We start from the raw sequence: 18,161 nt of genomic DNA on the forward strand, positions 1-18,161 counted from the left end.
TTACAACTCAGTATTCAAGGTGGGGTGATGGCAATTTTAGGCCAAGTTAGAGTAAAAAGGGCACACAGCCTGATGACAGACAGACAGACAGATGGATAGATATATACATGGATGGATGGATGAATGGATAGATGTAGATTGACAGATGGATGGATGGATGTATATATTGGTGGATGAATGGACAGATATAGATAGATGGATGGGTGGATAGATGGATGGATGTATATATAGACAGATGGATGGATGGATATATAGATAGATAGACAGATAGATAGAAATGGATGGATGAATAGAGAGAGCGATAGATGGATGGATGGACACACAATGATACAGATAGACTAATGGACAGGTTGACAGATAGGCTGATAAATAAATGGATAGATAGAATGACTGATAGAAAAAATTGAGATGGACAGATAGATTGACTGATGTAGGTATTAAAGACAGGAGGGAGAGAGAGAGAGAGAGAGAGAGAGAGAGAGAGAGAAGAAGAAGAAGAAACGAAGGAGAGAGTGAATGGGAGGCATGAAGGAGAGATGGACGATGTGAGAGAGAGAGAGAGAGAGAGAGAGGGAAAGTTAGTGATGTCTCCTACAGCCTTGACCGTTTGATACTCATTCTCCCCATCACTCCTCCCTCCCCTCCCCTCTCTCTCTTTTTCCCCTCACTCCCTCCATCACCATTTCTTCTCTCTCTCTCTCTCTCTACCTCCTTTCCTTTCCTTGTTCTCCCCCTCCTTCCACCCCCCCCTCCCTCTCCCCTTCTTCCCCCTCTCTCCTTACCTCCTTTCCTCCCCACCCCCTCCTCTCTCTCTCTTTTACATTTTCTCCCTTTCATTATCGTTATATTTTATTCCTCCCTTCACTCTCTCCTTTCCTCCTTCCCCTCCCCCCTTTTCCCTCCTTCTCCCCCTCCTCCCCCCTTTCCTCTCCTTCTCCCCCTTTTCTCTCCTTCTCCTCCTTCTCCCCCTTTTTCTCTCCTCCCTCACCCCCTCCCCATATACACTCTCTCCCTGAAACAAAACCTTGAGTAAAATGTTAGTTTGACCATGAATTGTGGTAGTTGTGGTAGAGATGGTGGTAGTTGTGGTAGAGATGGTGGTAGTTGTGCTAGTGATGGTGGTAGTTGTGCTAGTGATGGTGGTGGTTGTGGTAATAATGCCAGTTGTGGTAGTAATGGTGGTAATTGTGGTAGTAATGATGGTAGTTGTGGTGGTAATGGTGGTAGTTGTGGTAATGATGGTGGTGGTTGTGGTAGTAATAGTGGTAGTTGTGGCAGTAATGGTATTTGTGGTAGTGATGGCGGTAGTTGTGGAAGTGATGGTGGTAGTTGAGGTAGTAATGGTGGTAGCTGTGACCGCGAGTGGTAGTGATGGTGGTAGTTGTGGTAATGGCAGTGGTAGTAGGCGTCAGTTACTAAATGTGAAGATTGTGCTTATGCTCGGAAAATAATACCTTCACCCACCACAAAAGTAACTCCCATATTCTCCCCACCAATGAGGGTCACACGCCTGCAAGCAACGTAATCTACTTCTACTACCATTACTACTACTACAACTACTACTACAACCACTCCACCACTAACCCTCTCTCTACCTACCGGAAGGAGAGCCACATGCCCCTGCAAGAACCACCACCACCACTACTACTACTACTACTACTACTACTGCCACCACCACCACCACAACTACTACTACTACTACCACCACCACCACTACTACTACTACTACCACCACCACCACCACCACCACAACTACCATCACCACTACTAACACTGCTACAACTACCACCACCACCACCACTAACTCTCTCTCTCCCCACCAGACTGAGTGCTACATGTCGCTGCAAGAACCACCACCACCACTACTATTTCTACCACCACCACCACTACCACAACTACTACCACAACCACTCCACAACTAACCCTCTCTCCCTCCACCAAACCCAAAGCCACACATCGGTGCATGAACCACCACCACAACCACCACTACTACCACAACCACTAACCCTCTCTCTCTCCCCACCAAGACTGAAAGCCGCATGTCGCTGCAGGAGCCCCCAGCACCACCACAACTACCACAATACCTACCACCACCACCACCACCACAACTACCACAATACCTACCACCACTACAACCACCACAACCACTAACTCCCTCTCTCTCTCCCCCACCCCCAGACTGAGAGCCACATGTCGCTGCAAAAACCACCACCACCACAACTACCACAATACCTACCACCACCACCATCACCACAACTACCACAATACCTAACACCACTACAACCACCACAACCACTAACTCCCTCTCCCCCCCAGACTGAGAGCCACATGTCGCTGCAGGAGCCCCCAGCACGCAATGTCATGTGGCGAATGGGCTTCCAGCTTCCCCCTCACGCTGACGACGATTACCTCATCTGTACCGAGAGCCGTGGCGCGCCCTGCCCCCCCTGTGGAGACGCTGCAGATACGCCCCCGCCACACCCACACGAGGGCGGTGGAAAGTGGGCCACAGGCATCATCACCAGGTCTTACACTATGGGGCAGGTGAGTGTGGTGAGCTGATTACTTCTACTGCTTTGACTACTGTATATTTCTTCTGTTACTATTAGCTACTACTAGAACTACTACTGCTGCTGCTGCTGCTATGACTCTTTACAGTATATTTCTAGTTACTACTTCTATTACTACTGCTACTACTATTACTACTACTACACCACTATTACAACTACTACCAACAAGAACAACAACCGCTCTTCCTTCTTCAACCACCACCACCACCACCACCACAACCACTATTACTACAATATATACTACTACTACTACTCCTGCTGCCACTACTACTACTATTACTACTATATATACAACTCCTGCTACCATTACTACTACTACTTCTACTACTCTACCTCATCCACACCAGGGAGACAGAAACTGGGCAACAGGAATCATCAGAGGTAGGCAGGTGTGATAAAGTAACAGTAAGAGGACGAACACCTGGACCAAGGTAGGGTAAAAAGCGTACGGTACAGACAGTTTCGTCCTTCATTCACCCATATCCCGTAATTCGTGACAATAAGACAACGGTAACTTCATCCTTTCTACACTTCTTCGTGACTAGCACAATATTCTACTGTAGTGTAAACCTATCTCAGCATTCAGGATATTGACAGTTTTACGCCCAGTTCAAGTGAAGAGTACAGTTTCCTTTGAGATTAACAAGAATAATTCTCCTTATATAGTAAATTCCTTTGCGACTGACAGAATGAGACAGTAGTACAATAATGCATCCCTTGCCCAGCACTTCTTCGTGACTAGTACCATATTCTAGTGCAATTTTACGCCCATTATAGTGAAGAGCATAGCGTCCTTTAATATTAACAACACAATGATAACTTTCCTTATATAGTAAATTCCTCTGAGACTGACAGAATAGGACAGTAGTACAATAATGCATCCTTTGTACAGCACTTCTTCGTGACTAGTACAATATTCTCCCTTTGAGATGAACAAGGTAACAATGATTACTGTCCAATGTAGTAGCTTCCATGGCAGTTTTAAGCCTAGTTTAAAGTGGCCTATTATACGTAGGACTGATGGGTCTCTGGGAAAGGGTGGTTGAGCCTATGCACAGAATCGGAATAAGAAGAAGAAAAAAAAAAAAAAAGGAGGAGGAGAGAGGAGAATAATAATAATAATAATAATAATAATAATAATAATAATACAGCAGCAGTAGTAGTAAATAAGAATATGCCTCTACGGTAGTTATTTTTCAGCATTCAGAATGGAGATACCTTTACTATCTATCTATTGCCAGACGCCTCAATCCCGTTTGGGGTGGCCACAAACAAATCGCCTCCAAGTCGCCCTGTCCCCCGCCATTTCACTCCCCTGCTCCCAACTCACACCTTTACACCCAGTTAAAATTAATAGGCCATAACTTCCCACGTGATGAACAAGTCAACAACAGTGATAACTCTATGTGGTAATTTCCCCTGAGATTAACCAAGCATCAACAACAACGATAAACAAGCCTCTCTTGGGTTTCCCTCCACTTAAGTATTTCCTTTAAAAGCAACGAAGTAAATCCCGGGACGGTCCAGTGCTTGAAGATACGACTTAAGGTGATATTCTTGTACGGTCGGACCAGTCATATCCAAAAATAAATCGCTATGAAAGAGGTGTTAGGGGTATCAAAAAATAAACTGATAAGGAAGAGGTGTTAGGGTATCAAACAATAAATCGCTAAGAGAGAGGTGTTAGGGAGCTCCTTTACACAGCGAATTATGGGTCTTAGTGTCACTGGGCGGTATTCTAGTACGGTTAGGAAGCTTAGTAACACCTCTTCCTTTGCGATTTAGTTATGATTCTGCTTTGTTACTATATTCTCATGTGTCATTCATGCAATCTAACACCTCTTCCTTAGCGATTTAGTTCTGATTCTGATGTTACTATATACTTGTGTGTTATGAAATCTAACACCTCTTCCTTAGCGATTTAGTTTTGATTCTGCTCCTTTACTGTACATTCTTGTTTGTTATTCAAGCAATCTAACACCTCTTCCTTAGCTGTTTATTTTTATTCTGATCCGTTACTATATACCTGTGTGTTATTCGTGCCATCTAACACCTCTTCCTTAGCGATTTATTTCTGATTTTGCTCCGTTACTATTTTCTTGTGTGTTATTCGCGCCATCTACGTTGATACCGAAAAGACATAGGAAGCACACCAGGGGATGTTAATGAGTAGTTTGGAAAATAAATCGTTAAGGAAAAGGTGTTAGGGACCCCCCTAACCCAGAGAGAAACGGACCTCGGAAACACTCCACTAACCCTTTCATGCTTGGGAAAACTCTACTGCTCTTTTGTTTTCTTTTTAACTTCCTTTGAGGTTAACAGTAAATAGTAAATTCCAAAGGCAGTGTTGGTAGTAACATTGTTTAGGATCACTCGCCACTGTACTCATTTCACTCTACCCTGGTCTAAAATTGCCATCCTTTAATCCTGAATATCCATTTACGACAGATTAACGGTAAAGTAGGATGCCAGTCACAAAGAAGTGCTATGGAAAGGATGTAGGGACTTTGTATTGTCTTTTTCTGCCACTGACCTGCGAGAAAGAAACCATAAAAAAATAATAAAAGTCTGGGCCAAGTTTAACTAAAATAAACTTCTTGAATCTGGCTGTTATCTTGTTTTTGTTCTTTCTTCTTGGAGGGAACAATCCTGTGGGCTTCTGGCCTTTGCAGCCTTCTTCCTTGCATTGAAAAAGCTATATAGCCCTTCAATGCTCGGGAAAACTCAAGTACCGTACACTATTCAAACTATCGCTAACTATAATTCATATATTTCAAAATGAGTCATAGGAGCCAGTGTTTGTTAATATTGGTACCATTAACCCGGACAAAGACTTCCTCTCTCTCTCTCTCTTTTTCTCTCTCTCTCTCTCTTTCTCTCTCTCTCTCTAATTGGCACTACGCTCTCTCTCTCTCTCTCTCTCTCTCTCTCAGATTTCCTTTCTGCATACAGTTTTTGCACAAAGCATGTTTGATTTTCTCAGGGTAGTCATTCTTCCAACCCTCTCTCTCTCTCTCTCTCTCTCTCTCTCTTTCTCTTTCTCTCTCTCCTAACAACCTATCCTATCCTAACATTAACTTATCAAACCTAACCAGATACAAGAAAATAAACCTGACCTAATCTAACCGCAATTTTTAGGCAAGTTAGAGTGAAAAGAGTATTGTTTCCACCGCGACGAGGTAGATGTGATAATATAACAACTATTTACGTGGCTAATATTACACACACACACAAAAAAAAAAAAAAAACGAAAAAAACTTGCAAAACAAAATCAAAATCCATAAAGTTAGAAATGCAGTTATACGGAAGTCCTTTTCTGTTCTGCCTTTAGAAATACTAAGTTACGGCAAATATACACAATATTCCCCGACGTAAAATATACAGTAGTAATTATATGCAATCCCCACTTCAATGTAAATAACAACTGCCAACAGTTCCATAAAAAATCAATAACCAAAACCATTAAACCCATAGGAAATTTGAAATGACCGCTTGCCGGCCGGAATACTTAATACGTTTTTTTTATTGCGTTAAGAATATGCACAGAGGAAGGAAAAACGAATGAAATATAGAAAAAAAAGTCCAGACATCAGACTAAGTGCCCTCCGTATATATATAAAAAAAAAAATCTGCAACCTCTGAATTTAAACTGAAGTGGGTTAAAGTTACCTTCATACCGAGTAGTTTGGCTGAATGACTTGGAGGAATCAAATGTGGATTACCTGGTACAAACGGCTTTTCTCCCCCCAGTTTTAATTCATCTCGGCACCTTTTCAACACAATAAACTTAATCTGTATCACGAACTTTACTGATGTCCCTCCACAACAATGGTTTATTAGGATTGGGAGGCAGAAAGCGAGTCTCAACTTTCAAAAAAAAAACATCTTGATCGCTTACCTCGTGTGGGCGTTTCCCTCAATTTCCTTTATTCCTCTCATCCAGGCACCTTTTCAACGCCATATACTTAATCCACAACACTTGCTTCACAAACTATCCACCAAAGCACCGGTTTCGTAGGAGTGAAAGGCAGGGAGGGGATCACACTGGAAAATCCTACTGCGCAGCTTCACCCACAATGGCGCTCCGAACAATTGCCTAATAGCGTTCGAGTATATGGCAATAATAATCGTAATCATGATAATAACCCTTACAATGTAGCACTTCTTTTCCATTTTCCAGTGTATAATAATAATAATTATAATAATCCTTTCTATATGGCGATTTCTTTTTTATTTTATTACAAGAGGATTTCCCTCAGCCTCTACATGCGTTAAATACAGCCTTCACCTTCAGTACAATTCTAACTCGGATAAAATCGTCAACGACAGCTGTACACAAAAAAAAAAATGTCCTCCATTTGAAGGAGTAAAATCCATTGTATCTGGTTTCCTTTTAATTTGACGGTATTCATCTAAGCACTTCAAATCTAAGCAACGTCAAACAAGCATCACCTCAAAATACAGAAAACCTATCGGTGTGTGTGTGTGTGTGTGTGTGTGTGTGTGAGAGAGAGAGAGAGAGAGAGAGAGAGAGAGAGAGAGAATGGTAAGTTCCCTGTCTCGATAATACAGCCCTAAAGTAAAACTGCCACCTATCTTGAATGCTGGGTGCGGTACTAATCACCAAGTGCTATGGGAAGGATGCAGAACCGCAGTATTGCCTTGTCATTTCGATACGGGAAATATGCTAGAGAAGGACGATATCCCCGTCAAGCTACGGTAAATGAACTATAGTCAGGTGAAAAGGAAGAAATCGAAAACGAAAAAGTAAGAAGAGTGTAGGAAAGAGGGAAAAGAAAGGAGGAAAACATGAGGGAGATAAAGTGAGGAAAAGACTGTTACTGTAAGACTGTTTTATCTAGGTGTCTGGCCATGTGGAGAATGAGAGACTAACTAGGAGTGTATGAGTGAGGAGGGGGAAGGGAGGCTGATGATGAGAGGGAGAGATGGGGTGGAGAGGTATATGAGGGAGGACAGTGTGAGTTGTAGAGAGGGCAGCCTGATGGTGGAGAAAAAGGTGACAAGAAGGCAATTCATTTGTGGCCACCTCTCCTTGGATTAAGGCATCTGACTATAGTAAGATAGATAGTTTGATAAACCGGCCGACAGACAAAGAGAAAGACAAACAGATAGACTGACTGATATTTAGTCATATGAGCCTGAATTAACATCAACCTTCTCCTGTTACAGAAAATCAAGGTGCACGTGAATGTAACTCGCAGCCACGGCGGGTTCCTGGAATTCAAACTGTGTCCCCACAACAAGGTTTCCAAGCCCGTCAGCCAGTCATGTCTTGATGCGTGAGTTACACACTTTAAAATATTTAGTCCTAATTAATGAGTTACCCCTTTTAATATTTTCTCGTTTTATTTTTACTTTACTTTTATGATGCTAAGGAGAAGCTTACACGTGGTGGCTCTGTGGCCTGGGGTGAAGCTGTGGCATCCACCCAGAAGCCAACCTCCTCATACTTCCCTGCACCTCACCATGGGAAGGTCCCTGGTCTGACCCTGGTGAGGTGCTGTCCATCACGAGGGGGCGCCTGTTCCCTGCACTGTATCTACATGACGTCTCTACAGCATCGTGATTATTATCATCATCACTAATTCAATTTTGTGGATCAGGTACCCTCTGGAGGTGATTGGTCAGAGGTCAAGGAAGGTGAAGATCTCCGCGCCATATGATGCACCTGAGATGCTCACCTTCCAGCTTCAGCTACCAGTGGGTGTGACTTGTGACCAGTGTGTGCTGCAGATGAGTAACACTGCTGGTAAGGGTTATTATCCCATACTCAACCTAACCTGTAGCCTATTCCCTTCACTTTAAACAGTTGCCATCTGTCCACCTTCACTGCTGAGGTATAACAATAAATTAAAACTAGACTATGGTGCCAGACACAATGAAGTATTATGGAAATGATACGACAGCTGTCGATCTCTTATTCTGCCACTGACCTATGGGACACAGGCAGCAATGGAACAAAATTCTCCTCCATGTTAAAGTAAACGACCTGCAACTACCTAACCTATGTCTCTTGCTCCTTCCAAACACAGAAGCTGTCAATGAGGGGGAAATGATGTAGTTCTTTTTCATCCTTTTTCTTCAGAACAATTCAAGCCCCAGACCATCATGTTCCGCAACTGCGCCGACATTGCCATCGAGGGCAACGCCAAGACCAGCTTTGCGGCGGGACAACCAGAAGCCGCCAGGGATGTTAACCGTCAACCAGTTTTCCCACGCATCCAGCCAGATCCCCGAAATTCCCAGCCTAGTTTCTCGGGCGGCCATGCACTTCTTTTCCCCAACGCCCAGCCAGCTCCCCCAGCCACCCAACCTCCCTTCATCAGCAGCCGCTTTGGTGGCCCCCCTCCCGGCTTCCCCCGCCCCCAACCCTCCTTCCCTGATCCATCCAATCCCCTGCCAGAACAGAAGCAACATCGGTTCTTCACTGACAGGCAATTGCACTTTGGTTAGATCAGAAAACAGTCATCAGAAATACCAGGCACACCAGCTGAAACAACTGCCTTAATACCACAAGAGTTACCCAGTATTACATGAAGAAAGTCAGCAGAAACACCAGGTATACCAGCTGATACATGTGCCCTAATACCACGAGTAATTAAATCAAGAAAAAGACAGCAGAAATACCAGGCACACCAGCTGATACAAGTGCCGTAATACCACAAGAGAGCAATTAATCCCTTCACTCTGATGACATAACCCAATCGACTTTCCATAATGTGTCAGTGTCCAAATTGCTTGGCCAATATGTGCACCGATATTATTGTCCGTTAGTGTACATTTTCTCTTCATCTGTGAGCGTGATTACGAGAGACATTTCGACTCAGTGGGCCATCCAGCCTGTTTTTTCTGCGGTTCATGTATATGGGTTAGAAATAGCGGCAAATATTGTAGGTGTATTTGCATATTAAGAAGCAACATTCGAAATACATCATGCATTTCGTCATATATACTGCCTCACCGGTGTATCTTATTCTATTTCCAAGCAGTTTAATTCCTCTCATGAGACAATTTTCAAACTGGAAGGAGGGATATAACCTTCAATTACTCCTTCTTTACCCATGGGGCTTGATTAAACTGAACACAGTTGTCTAGAAATGCCAATAATAATAAAATAATAATAATAATAATAATGTCACTGGACTGAAGGGATTAATATAATGTAGATATCTCAAGCATGATAATAATGATGATGACAATAATGATGATGATGAAGATTATGATGATGATGATGACGATGACGATGAAGCTTATTATGATGATGATGATGGTTCTAAAGTATCATCCTAATGTCCAATCCAAGTTCAAAACCTCACTTTTTTTTTTTTTTTTTTTTTTTATGTACTCTGACTAAATCTGATCATGCCAGTAGGGAACTCCACAAAAGAATTCTCTGGAAATTAGAAGACTCCTTAACATCTTTTCATTGGTAATTTATCTACAGTATGTGTGCATGTTAACATTCCTGTGTTTATTTCTGTATTTATTCCTGTGTTTATTTCTTTATTTATGTATGTGACATGATATATACAGCATACATAGGCAGACCCTGAAATACGATACCCCAGCATAGCGAGGGAGGCAGAAATACCACCATGCCCCGCCTAACAATGGCCAAACCCCGGTTTATCGATGGGTTTAGATTTTTTAAAACTGATTTTGATGATATTTTAGACTTAACTTTTGTGTTTGGGTTGATTTATAAACTATTTTTAGACAATGTGTTTTAGTCATGGATGGGGTGAACATTGTCATTTTGGGGTACAGTTTACTAAGTTTGATTTTTTCCAGACTTATTTTCGATGATTTTCAGATTTTTGGGGGTTAAGGTGTGTTATAAACTGCTTTTAGGCTTAGCTTAGCTTGTTTTAAAGCTATCTGTGGGTTTAGGCGAGCTAGAAACTTGTTTTTGGTCTCATTTGGGTGGGTTTAAGACTTGGCTGGGGGGGAAACCCAAGGCTCAAAAACGTATCCCTATACTGTACATGTTAAATCTACCTCGTGATACAGTACTTGCCTAGCAATGGGTTTTTACTTAACCAATTGCATCATTTCACCGGGGTATGCCTGTATATATATATATATATATATATATATATATACAGTATGTTTTAATGCAAGGAAGAAGGAACCACAAGAAAAGTCTCTCCAATGCTGAATAAAATCTATTAAGACAGGAGTTAACTGGTACTCTGTCCTTCATGTATGCAACAGGTCAGTTCTGGGACTGTTTTCCTCTGTCTGTATACCCTCTGTCTATGACCTCCAATCTTAGCAATGTAATGTCCAATTACCTTGAAATGAGTATATTTTGAATTTGGCCTGTAGTCTTTGGTTCCTTCTTCTTTTCATTAAAAAAAAAAAAAAAAGAATAAAACTGCAAAATACTGTAATTAATTTAAGTCAAGGTGTTAGAGAAGCCATGGTGGGGAGCCTTCTAAGAACATGAGAATGATGAGTTAATCTTTAATTTATAAGATTTAGTTGAACTTATTTATATCATTTAGTATTAGTTAGTTGTTTTTATTTATTGTTAGGATTAAGTAGATGATGATGACGATGACGATGACAATGACGATGGTGATGATGATGATGATGATGATGATGGTGATGATGATGATGATGACGATGATGAAACAGATTACAGTTATAAATTAAAATGTAATAATTTGTGTCTTTGTATACTAAATGGGAGTCTGTCTTACCCAGATGTACTGTAATCCTTCACATAGTGTTATAAAAACCACAATACCTGTATAAAGACATTGCCACATCAACCACTGGCATATCACACACTACCACACTTCACCTGTATCTTTCTCTCTCTCTCCTTCCTTCTTTCTACCCTACTCTGTCTCACTCCCTCCTTCCCTCCATCAGCCCCTCTCTCTCTCCCTAATTCCCTTGCACCCTTTTCCCTCTTTTTTTTCCTTCTTCCCTTCCTCATTCTTCTTCTTCATCCTTTCCTTCTCTCCTTCCTCCCTTCCTGTCCTCCCTCCATCCCCCTTTTCCTTACTTGTCTCTTCCTTCTTTCCTCAACCTCCCATTCTTCTTCCTCCCTTCCTTTATTCCTTCTTCTTTTCATCCCTTCCCACCAAACAATTACTGTAACAACCCTTCACAAGCACTACACTGCCAGTCCAATGCTTCCCCCATTTAACTTATTCTGACTGTGATGTATCTCTCTCTCTCTCTGTCTCTCTCTCTTTCATTCTCTGTCACTCACGTAATGCCGATTTGTTGGTCTCCCCCGATTTTCAGTACCAATTGTTTGAAAATAGTTGTGATTTTTTGGAATATGCTCTGACTTAGTGAACACTGCCCAGTACTTAAATAAATATTATGTTTAGAGCAATTTCAGCTTATCAATCCATTCCAATATCATAATAGACCTAACCATCACCTATTTACAGCCTGGGAATATTAAATCATCTATGGCCTGAGAAACATCATGCTTTCTCACCTCAGGAATATCTGAGAATTATATATGGCCAGAGAAACAATCAGATTCTCTCAGTTTATGAATATTAGCCAGAAGAGAAAATATTAAAGAGAATCATGTATGGCCAGAGAAATAAAACAAACTTCTCTCAACCTGGGAATTTTAACCAGCAGGGAAGAGCGGGAAAAGGACATGAATATCAACGAGAATTATCCATGGCCATAAAAACAAACAAGCATCTCTGGACTTTGAAATACTAGCCAGCAGGGAAATGCAGAAGTGAAAGATTATGCCAGCTTTTCTCCATGCCTGTACACTAATATATTTTCTGTATATCATCCAACACTACCAAACACAGAAGCAAGGTACCTGCATTACTGAATGCTGTGAATGCCTTTGATCATCTCTTGGTTGGTTTGGACACTTAATCTGGCTTCCTGAAAAATTTGCATACAGTATTAGTGAAATGACGGGGGACAGGGCAACATGGAGACGATTTGTTTGTGGCCACCCCTTGCGGGAGTAAGGCATCTTGTAATAAATAGATAGATAGACAGTATTAGAAGGTACTGGAGATGGATGCTCACTCTCATCTTAAATGTCAGGACCAACTTGCCTAGCCCCGGGTTCCTACGCTCCTCATGGGGCAACACAGGATTGGATGATGGATGGATGGATGGAGATGGATGCCTACACTCCGTGCCACATGTAAAATGGCCCTCTACTCTCCCGCTATCCCCCCAAAAGAGGGTAGTGGACTATAGATTATCGGAAACTGAACCCTGCAGTCCACTGGGTTTACGAAAGATAACCCTGGGGCCACAACACCAGCAGTAACAATAATGATATATTGCACTGGCATGAGATACATAATGGGGGTATGAAGTATGGTAGGTCTTTGTTATTTTGTCTTCTATGTCCATTTTTACTCTCAAATCCTGCATGGTGCGCCTATGAGATCAAAAACAGTATATTCCTTTTACTCTAATTTGGCCCAGAATTTCTCCCTTTTTCGGCTTATTTCACGCAGCTCATTGGCACGAGACAATACTATGGCTCTTCATCCTTTCTACAGCACTTCTTCATGACTAGCATCATGTTCTAATGTTAATCTGTTGTTATGACACAGAATTCAAGATGGACTGATGACAATTTTAGGCCAAGTTAGAGTAAGAGAAGAATAAAAACTTTATTTTATCCCTAGTAATAGAGAAGTGTTGGAATCTTTATAAATGATACAATACAATACAGGTCACTAGGATATGGTAGTTTGGATGTGCTAAGAGGAAGGAGGGTGGTAAGTGACAGGTTGTGGTGGGTGACAACTACGACTGTGGAAGGAAATTGCTCAAAGATAGACCAAGGAAGGTGTGGGTCAGGGTTGTGCGTGGAGACCTTCGGGATTTGTGAAAGAGCATGGAAAGCCAATAAAAACACTATACTCTAAAAGTCTAGCTGTCTATCTATAGCCAGATGCCATAATCCCATAAGGGGTGGTCATTTGTCTTTGAGTCAGCTGTTTTACAGGGAGGGACACTAACCCTCCACCAACCCACCTGCTGACATGTAGGGAACACATAAAACACTATAATTATAATATTCTAAAAGTAAACCACATAAAACACTAAGGTAAATTCTAAAAGTAGACCACAAAAAACACTATATTCTAAAAGTAAACCTAATATAAAAAGTAAACCTAATAAAACACTATATCCTAAAAGTAAACCTAATAAAATACACTACATACATACATCATCTAATCCTATGTTTCCCCATGAGGAGCATAGGAGCCCGTGGCTAGGCAAGTTGGTCCTGACATTTAAGATGAGAGTGACCAGCCTCACTCATCTCTGAGTGGCATTATGTAAGCAATAAACCCCAACCATCCCTTGGATTTAAACTAAAACAATATATTCTAAGAGTCAACCAAAGTAAACAAGATGGTCAATAAAACACTACACCATGACATATATACACATTTATTACCCATCAGGAATGCAGGGGCCTGGGGCTAGGCTGTGCAGTCAAGACATTAATAGTAAGAATGACTAATCACAACTCCATGAGTGGCACTGTGGAAAATAAACCCCAACCCACCACTAGATCTAAACCCTTTACTGGACACACTGATTGATGCCTCTTAACTTAACCACAGGCATCCATCTGATTATAAGCCTGCCACCCAACACAGCCATTGGTGTCCAGGGAAACATAACAGATAAAAAAATAACATAGTAAAAAACCTACAATTTATATCCAGAAGCCAAACCTCCTCAAATTTCCCTGCACTTTGCCATGATAGGAACCTGGTCCAATCCTGGTGTCTACCACAGGGGGGCGCCAGATCCCTACACGATATATTTACTGTACTGTACCTGTAGAACAGCCTCACAGCAGCAGTTGCTATTCTAACCCCCCTCCATCTCTCTACATACCCAAATCATATCAATCTACCCCTTCTCATCACAACAACAATACATTCAAGTCCCAACCTTCCTCTCAACTCCTCACCCACCATCACCAGAATACAATACACAAACTACAGCTACTCTAACCTCCCCTCCATCCTCTCTACATGCCCAAATCATCTCAATTAACCCCTTCTTATCACAACACTAACACACTCAACTCCCCCTCCGTCTCTCTACATGCCCAAATCATATCAATCAATCCCTTCTCATCACAACACTGATACATTCAAGGCCCATCATTCCTCTTAACCCTCATTCACCATCCATCAAAATACAATAAACCAACTACAGCTCTTTTAACTTCCCCTCCATCCTCTATTCTGTACATGCCCAAATCATCTCGATCTACCCCTTCTCATCACAACACTAATACATTCAAGTCCCATCCTTCCTCTCCTCATTCACCATCCATCAGAATACAATACATAAACTACAGCTACTCTAACCTCCCCTCCATACTCTCTACATGCCCAAATCATCTCAATCTACCTCTTCTCATCACAACACTAATACCTTCAAGTCCCATCCTTCCTCTCCTCATTCACCATCCATCAGAATACAATACATAAACTACAGCTACTCTAACCTCCCCTCCATACTCTCTACATGCCCAAATCATCTCAATCTACCTCTTCTCATCACAACACTAATACCTTCAAGTCCCATCCTTCCTCATTCATCATCCATCAGAATACACTACACCAACTACGTATATCTGAAAACCAGCAGTACTGACCTCTTCCCCTCAATGACGTCCCTCTTATCCTAGTCTTCATTATTTCCTGATGGTTTTATTCAGCTTTTGAACAGGAGACTTTCTGAACAGGAGAGGATGACAGCCTCCATTAACCCCTTATCTATGAACAGGATCTCCTATGATGAATAACTTTAAATTAGAGAGAAAATAATGTGGAGAAAAATATAATTAAAGAAAATGAAACAGAAAAAAAGGGCATATTTAAGCAGAGAGAGCCAACCCATCTGTAAAATAAATAAAATACAAAAGCAACTAATTTGTACCAAGCGTAATACAATATTCACAGTGATCAATATTGTCTTCAGATCTGTAGTTCTAGATTACTATATATAAATGCTATGTAATGCTATGTACACAATATATTTAGACCTACATATACTTAAAGCTACTGGGCAAAAAAATATATACAAATGTCATGTACAGTTACAATACAGGCATGAGCAACTGATGCTTCTCTGCCAGTTGTTGCAATGGAAGGTGACACATAAACAAGTTTTAAGTGATAGTAATATGAAGGAAAAAACAGAATATGAGAATGAAGAAATGACAGCAATATGAACCACCCGACAAAACAGTATGACAATGACGAAGTGACAGCAATACGAGGCACAAACAAAACAATATGACAATGAAGTGACAGCAATATGAACCACCCAACAAAACAGTATGACAATGAAGAAGTGACAGCAATATGATGTGCAAACAAAACAATATAACAGTGAAATGACAGCAATATGAAGCACACACAAAACAATATGACAATGAAGAACTGACAGCAATACGAGGCACATCACAGAAGAACAGGGGGAATGAAGGATACTCTGTCGTGGGGAGAAGCGAAAAATATGGAGGGCAAGATGCACGGTGGTAAAGGGTTGTCAGGGTGAACTTTTGCTCCTATCTGTGTTCTATAGGTGGCTTATTTTCCATTTTCAGTTCAGTTAATGTCCAGATGTAGTCAGATTGGATGGCTGGCTGACTAGTAACCAAGGAGACTCATTCCTACACCACAATTCACACTCGTTGAATTTCAAGCAACCAGGACGTAGTATTCACATTGTGCGAATACCACAGTTCCGTCAGACCAAAACAAACTGGCAAAATGTCCAGGAAAATGTTTAGTCTCATCCTGTCATACACATACACAAGATAACACCTTCAGTCACATCAGGCGTATCCCGTGTAATACCACGACAATGCCAATACCACAACAAATTATACCAGGGAGAAGGCAATCCAATCCTACACACAACACACACACGTACAGAGTATAATCAAGACAGACAAACCTTATTTCAGAGCCACAACTGCCAGCACAATGGATTTTTACCCTTAATGCAGGTAACAAAAGCACAAAATGGCATAGCTGTCAACTTCTATATTATACAGGGTCAGTCTCTCTCTTTCTCTATTTTATACAAGCTCTCTCTCTCTCTATTTTATACAGGGTCTCTCTCTCTATCTCTCTCTATTTTATACAGGGTCTCTCTCTCTCTCTCTCTCTATTTTATACAGGGTCTCTCTCTCTCTCTCTCTCTCTATTTTATACAGGGTCTCCGTCTCTCTCTCACTATTTCATACAGGGTCTCTCTCTCTCTCTTAAACTTTATGATAATCAGACCTCACAAACCATTCCGAATTTTAAATAAATGCAGATTAAACCTTGGAGGAAAAAATAAATAAAACTCACATACCCCTCTTTGCAAAGCACGATCCTGATGATTGTTTACCCACCATCCAATACAGTATAATGTATAAAGTATGATGTATTAAGTATAATGTATAAAGTATGATGTATTAAGTATAATGTATAAAGTATGATGTATTAAGTATAATGTATAATGTATTTATGGAGAGATGACCAGCCTACTACCCTTTGTGGCACTGTAAAAAAAAATCTATGATCACCACTTTGGGCCTGACTTTATGCATAGGGGGCCTGTCTTGTTAGGGTGGTGGTGGTGGTGGTGGTGGTGGTGGTGGTGGTGGTGGTGGTGGTGGTGGTGGTGGTGATGATGATGATGATGATGATGATGATGATGATGATGATGATGATGATGATGATGATGATGACGACGACAACAAAAGACAATGAAGATGATGGTGATGATGATGATGATGATGTTGATGATGATGATGTTGATGATGATGATGATGATAATGATGACGATAATATGATTCATTACGTTATGAAGCTAATGTTCTAATACCATTTAGGGAAAGTTTGGAGGGATATAGAATGTAACTTTAGAGGCAAAAAAAGTTGAATAAAAAACTCAATTTATGTGGAAAATTGGGAGCAATATAAAACAGATCTTCAGAGGGAAATAATACATAAATAAAATCAATGAAAGGCTAATATTACAAGAGAGTCAAATAAAAATCTCTATCTGTCTATTGTCAGACGCCTTAATCCCATACAGGGTGGCCACACACAAATCACCTCCACGTCGCCCCGTCCCACGCCATTTCACTGCCCTGCTCCCAGCTCACACCCCCCTCTCTCATATACCTTTCTACTCCATCTCTCCATCTCATCCTTGGCCTTCCCCTCCCTCTCTCCCCCTCCACCTCACTCACATACACTCTCCTCATCAGTCTCTCACACTCCATCCTCTCCACAAGAAATAAGAAGAAATTACATCACATACAAGAATTAAAACCTATTCTTAATTTATACATAAAAACAAATATAACAGACGACCGAGCACCAATACCATAAGGATGAAATTACCTTAAGACAGTGAATTTAAACAGAAAATTCTCTGCAAAAATAAAAACTGAATATTGATAAAATAAGAGAAGATTAAATCACTACGAGAGACTCAGATCAAATAATACAATACTAGGTTACCAATAAACAAAAAATTGTTACAAAAATAAATAAAAAAATAAATAAC

General features: G+C 41.0%; 1 protein-coding gene across 1 annotated transcript in view; it reads left to right on the forward strand.

The window, feature by feature from the left end:
- The window catches only part of LOC145390636 (uncharacterized), a 15,283-nt gene extending 6,160 nt beyond the window's left edge, over positions 1-9,123 (forward strand). The window contains exons 2-5 of the mRNA XM_080265428.1: positions 2,317-2,544; positions 7,761-7,870; positions 8,195-8,340; positions 8,677-9,123. Coding sequence (XP_080121554.1) covers positions 2,317-2,544; positions 7,761-7,870; positions 8,195-8,340; positions 8,677-9,044 — 852 coding nt within the window. The 3' untranslated portion in view covers positions 9,045-9,123. The remainder of the gene's footprint in view (positions 1-2,316; positions 2,545-7,760; positions 7,871-8,194; positions 8,341-8,676) is intronic.
- The last annotated feature ends 9,038 nt before the right edge of the window (positions 9,124-18,161 follow it).

The sequence above is a fragment of the Coenobita brevimanus genome, chromosome 15 (assembly GCF_032717465.1).
Source record: "Coenobita brevimanus isolate Jiangsu-jjx chromosome 15, ASM3271746v2, whole genome shotgun sequence".
Lineage (NCBI taxonomy): Eukaryota > Metazoa > Arthropoda > Malacostraca > Decapoda > Coenobitidae > Coenobita > Coenobita brevimanus.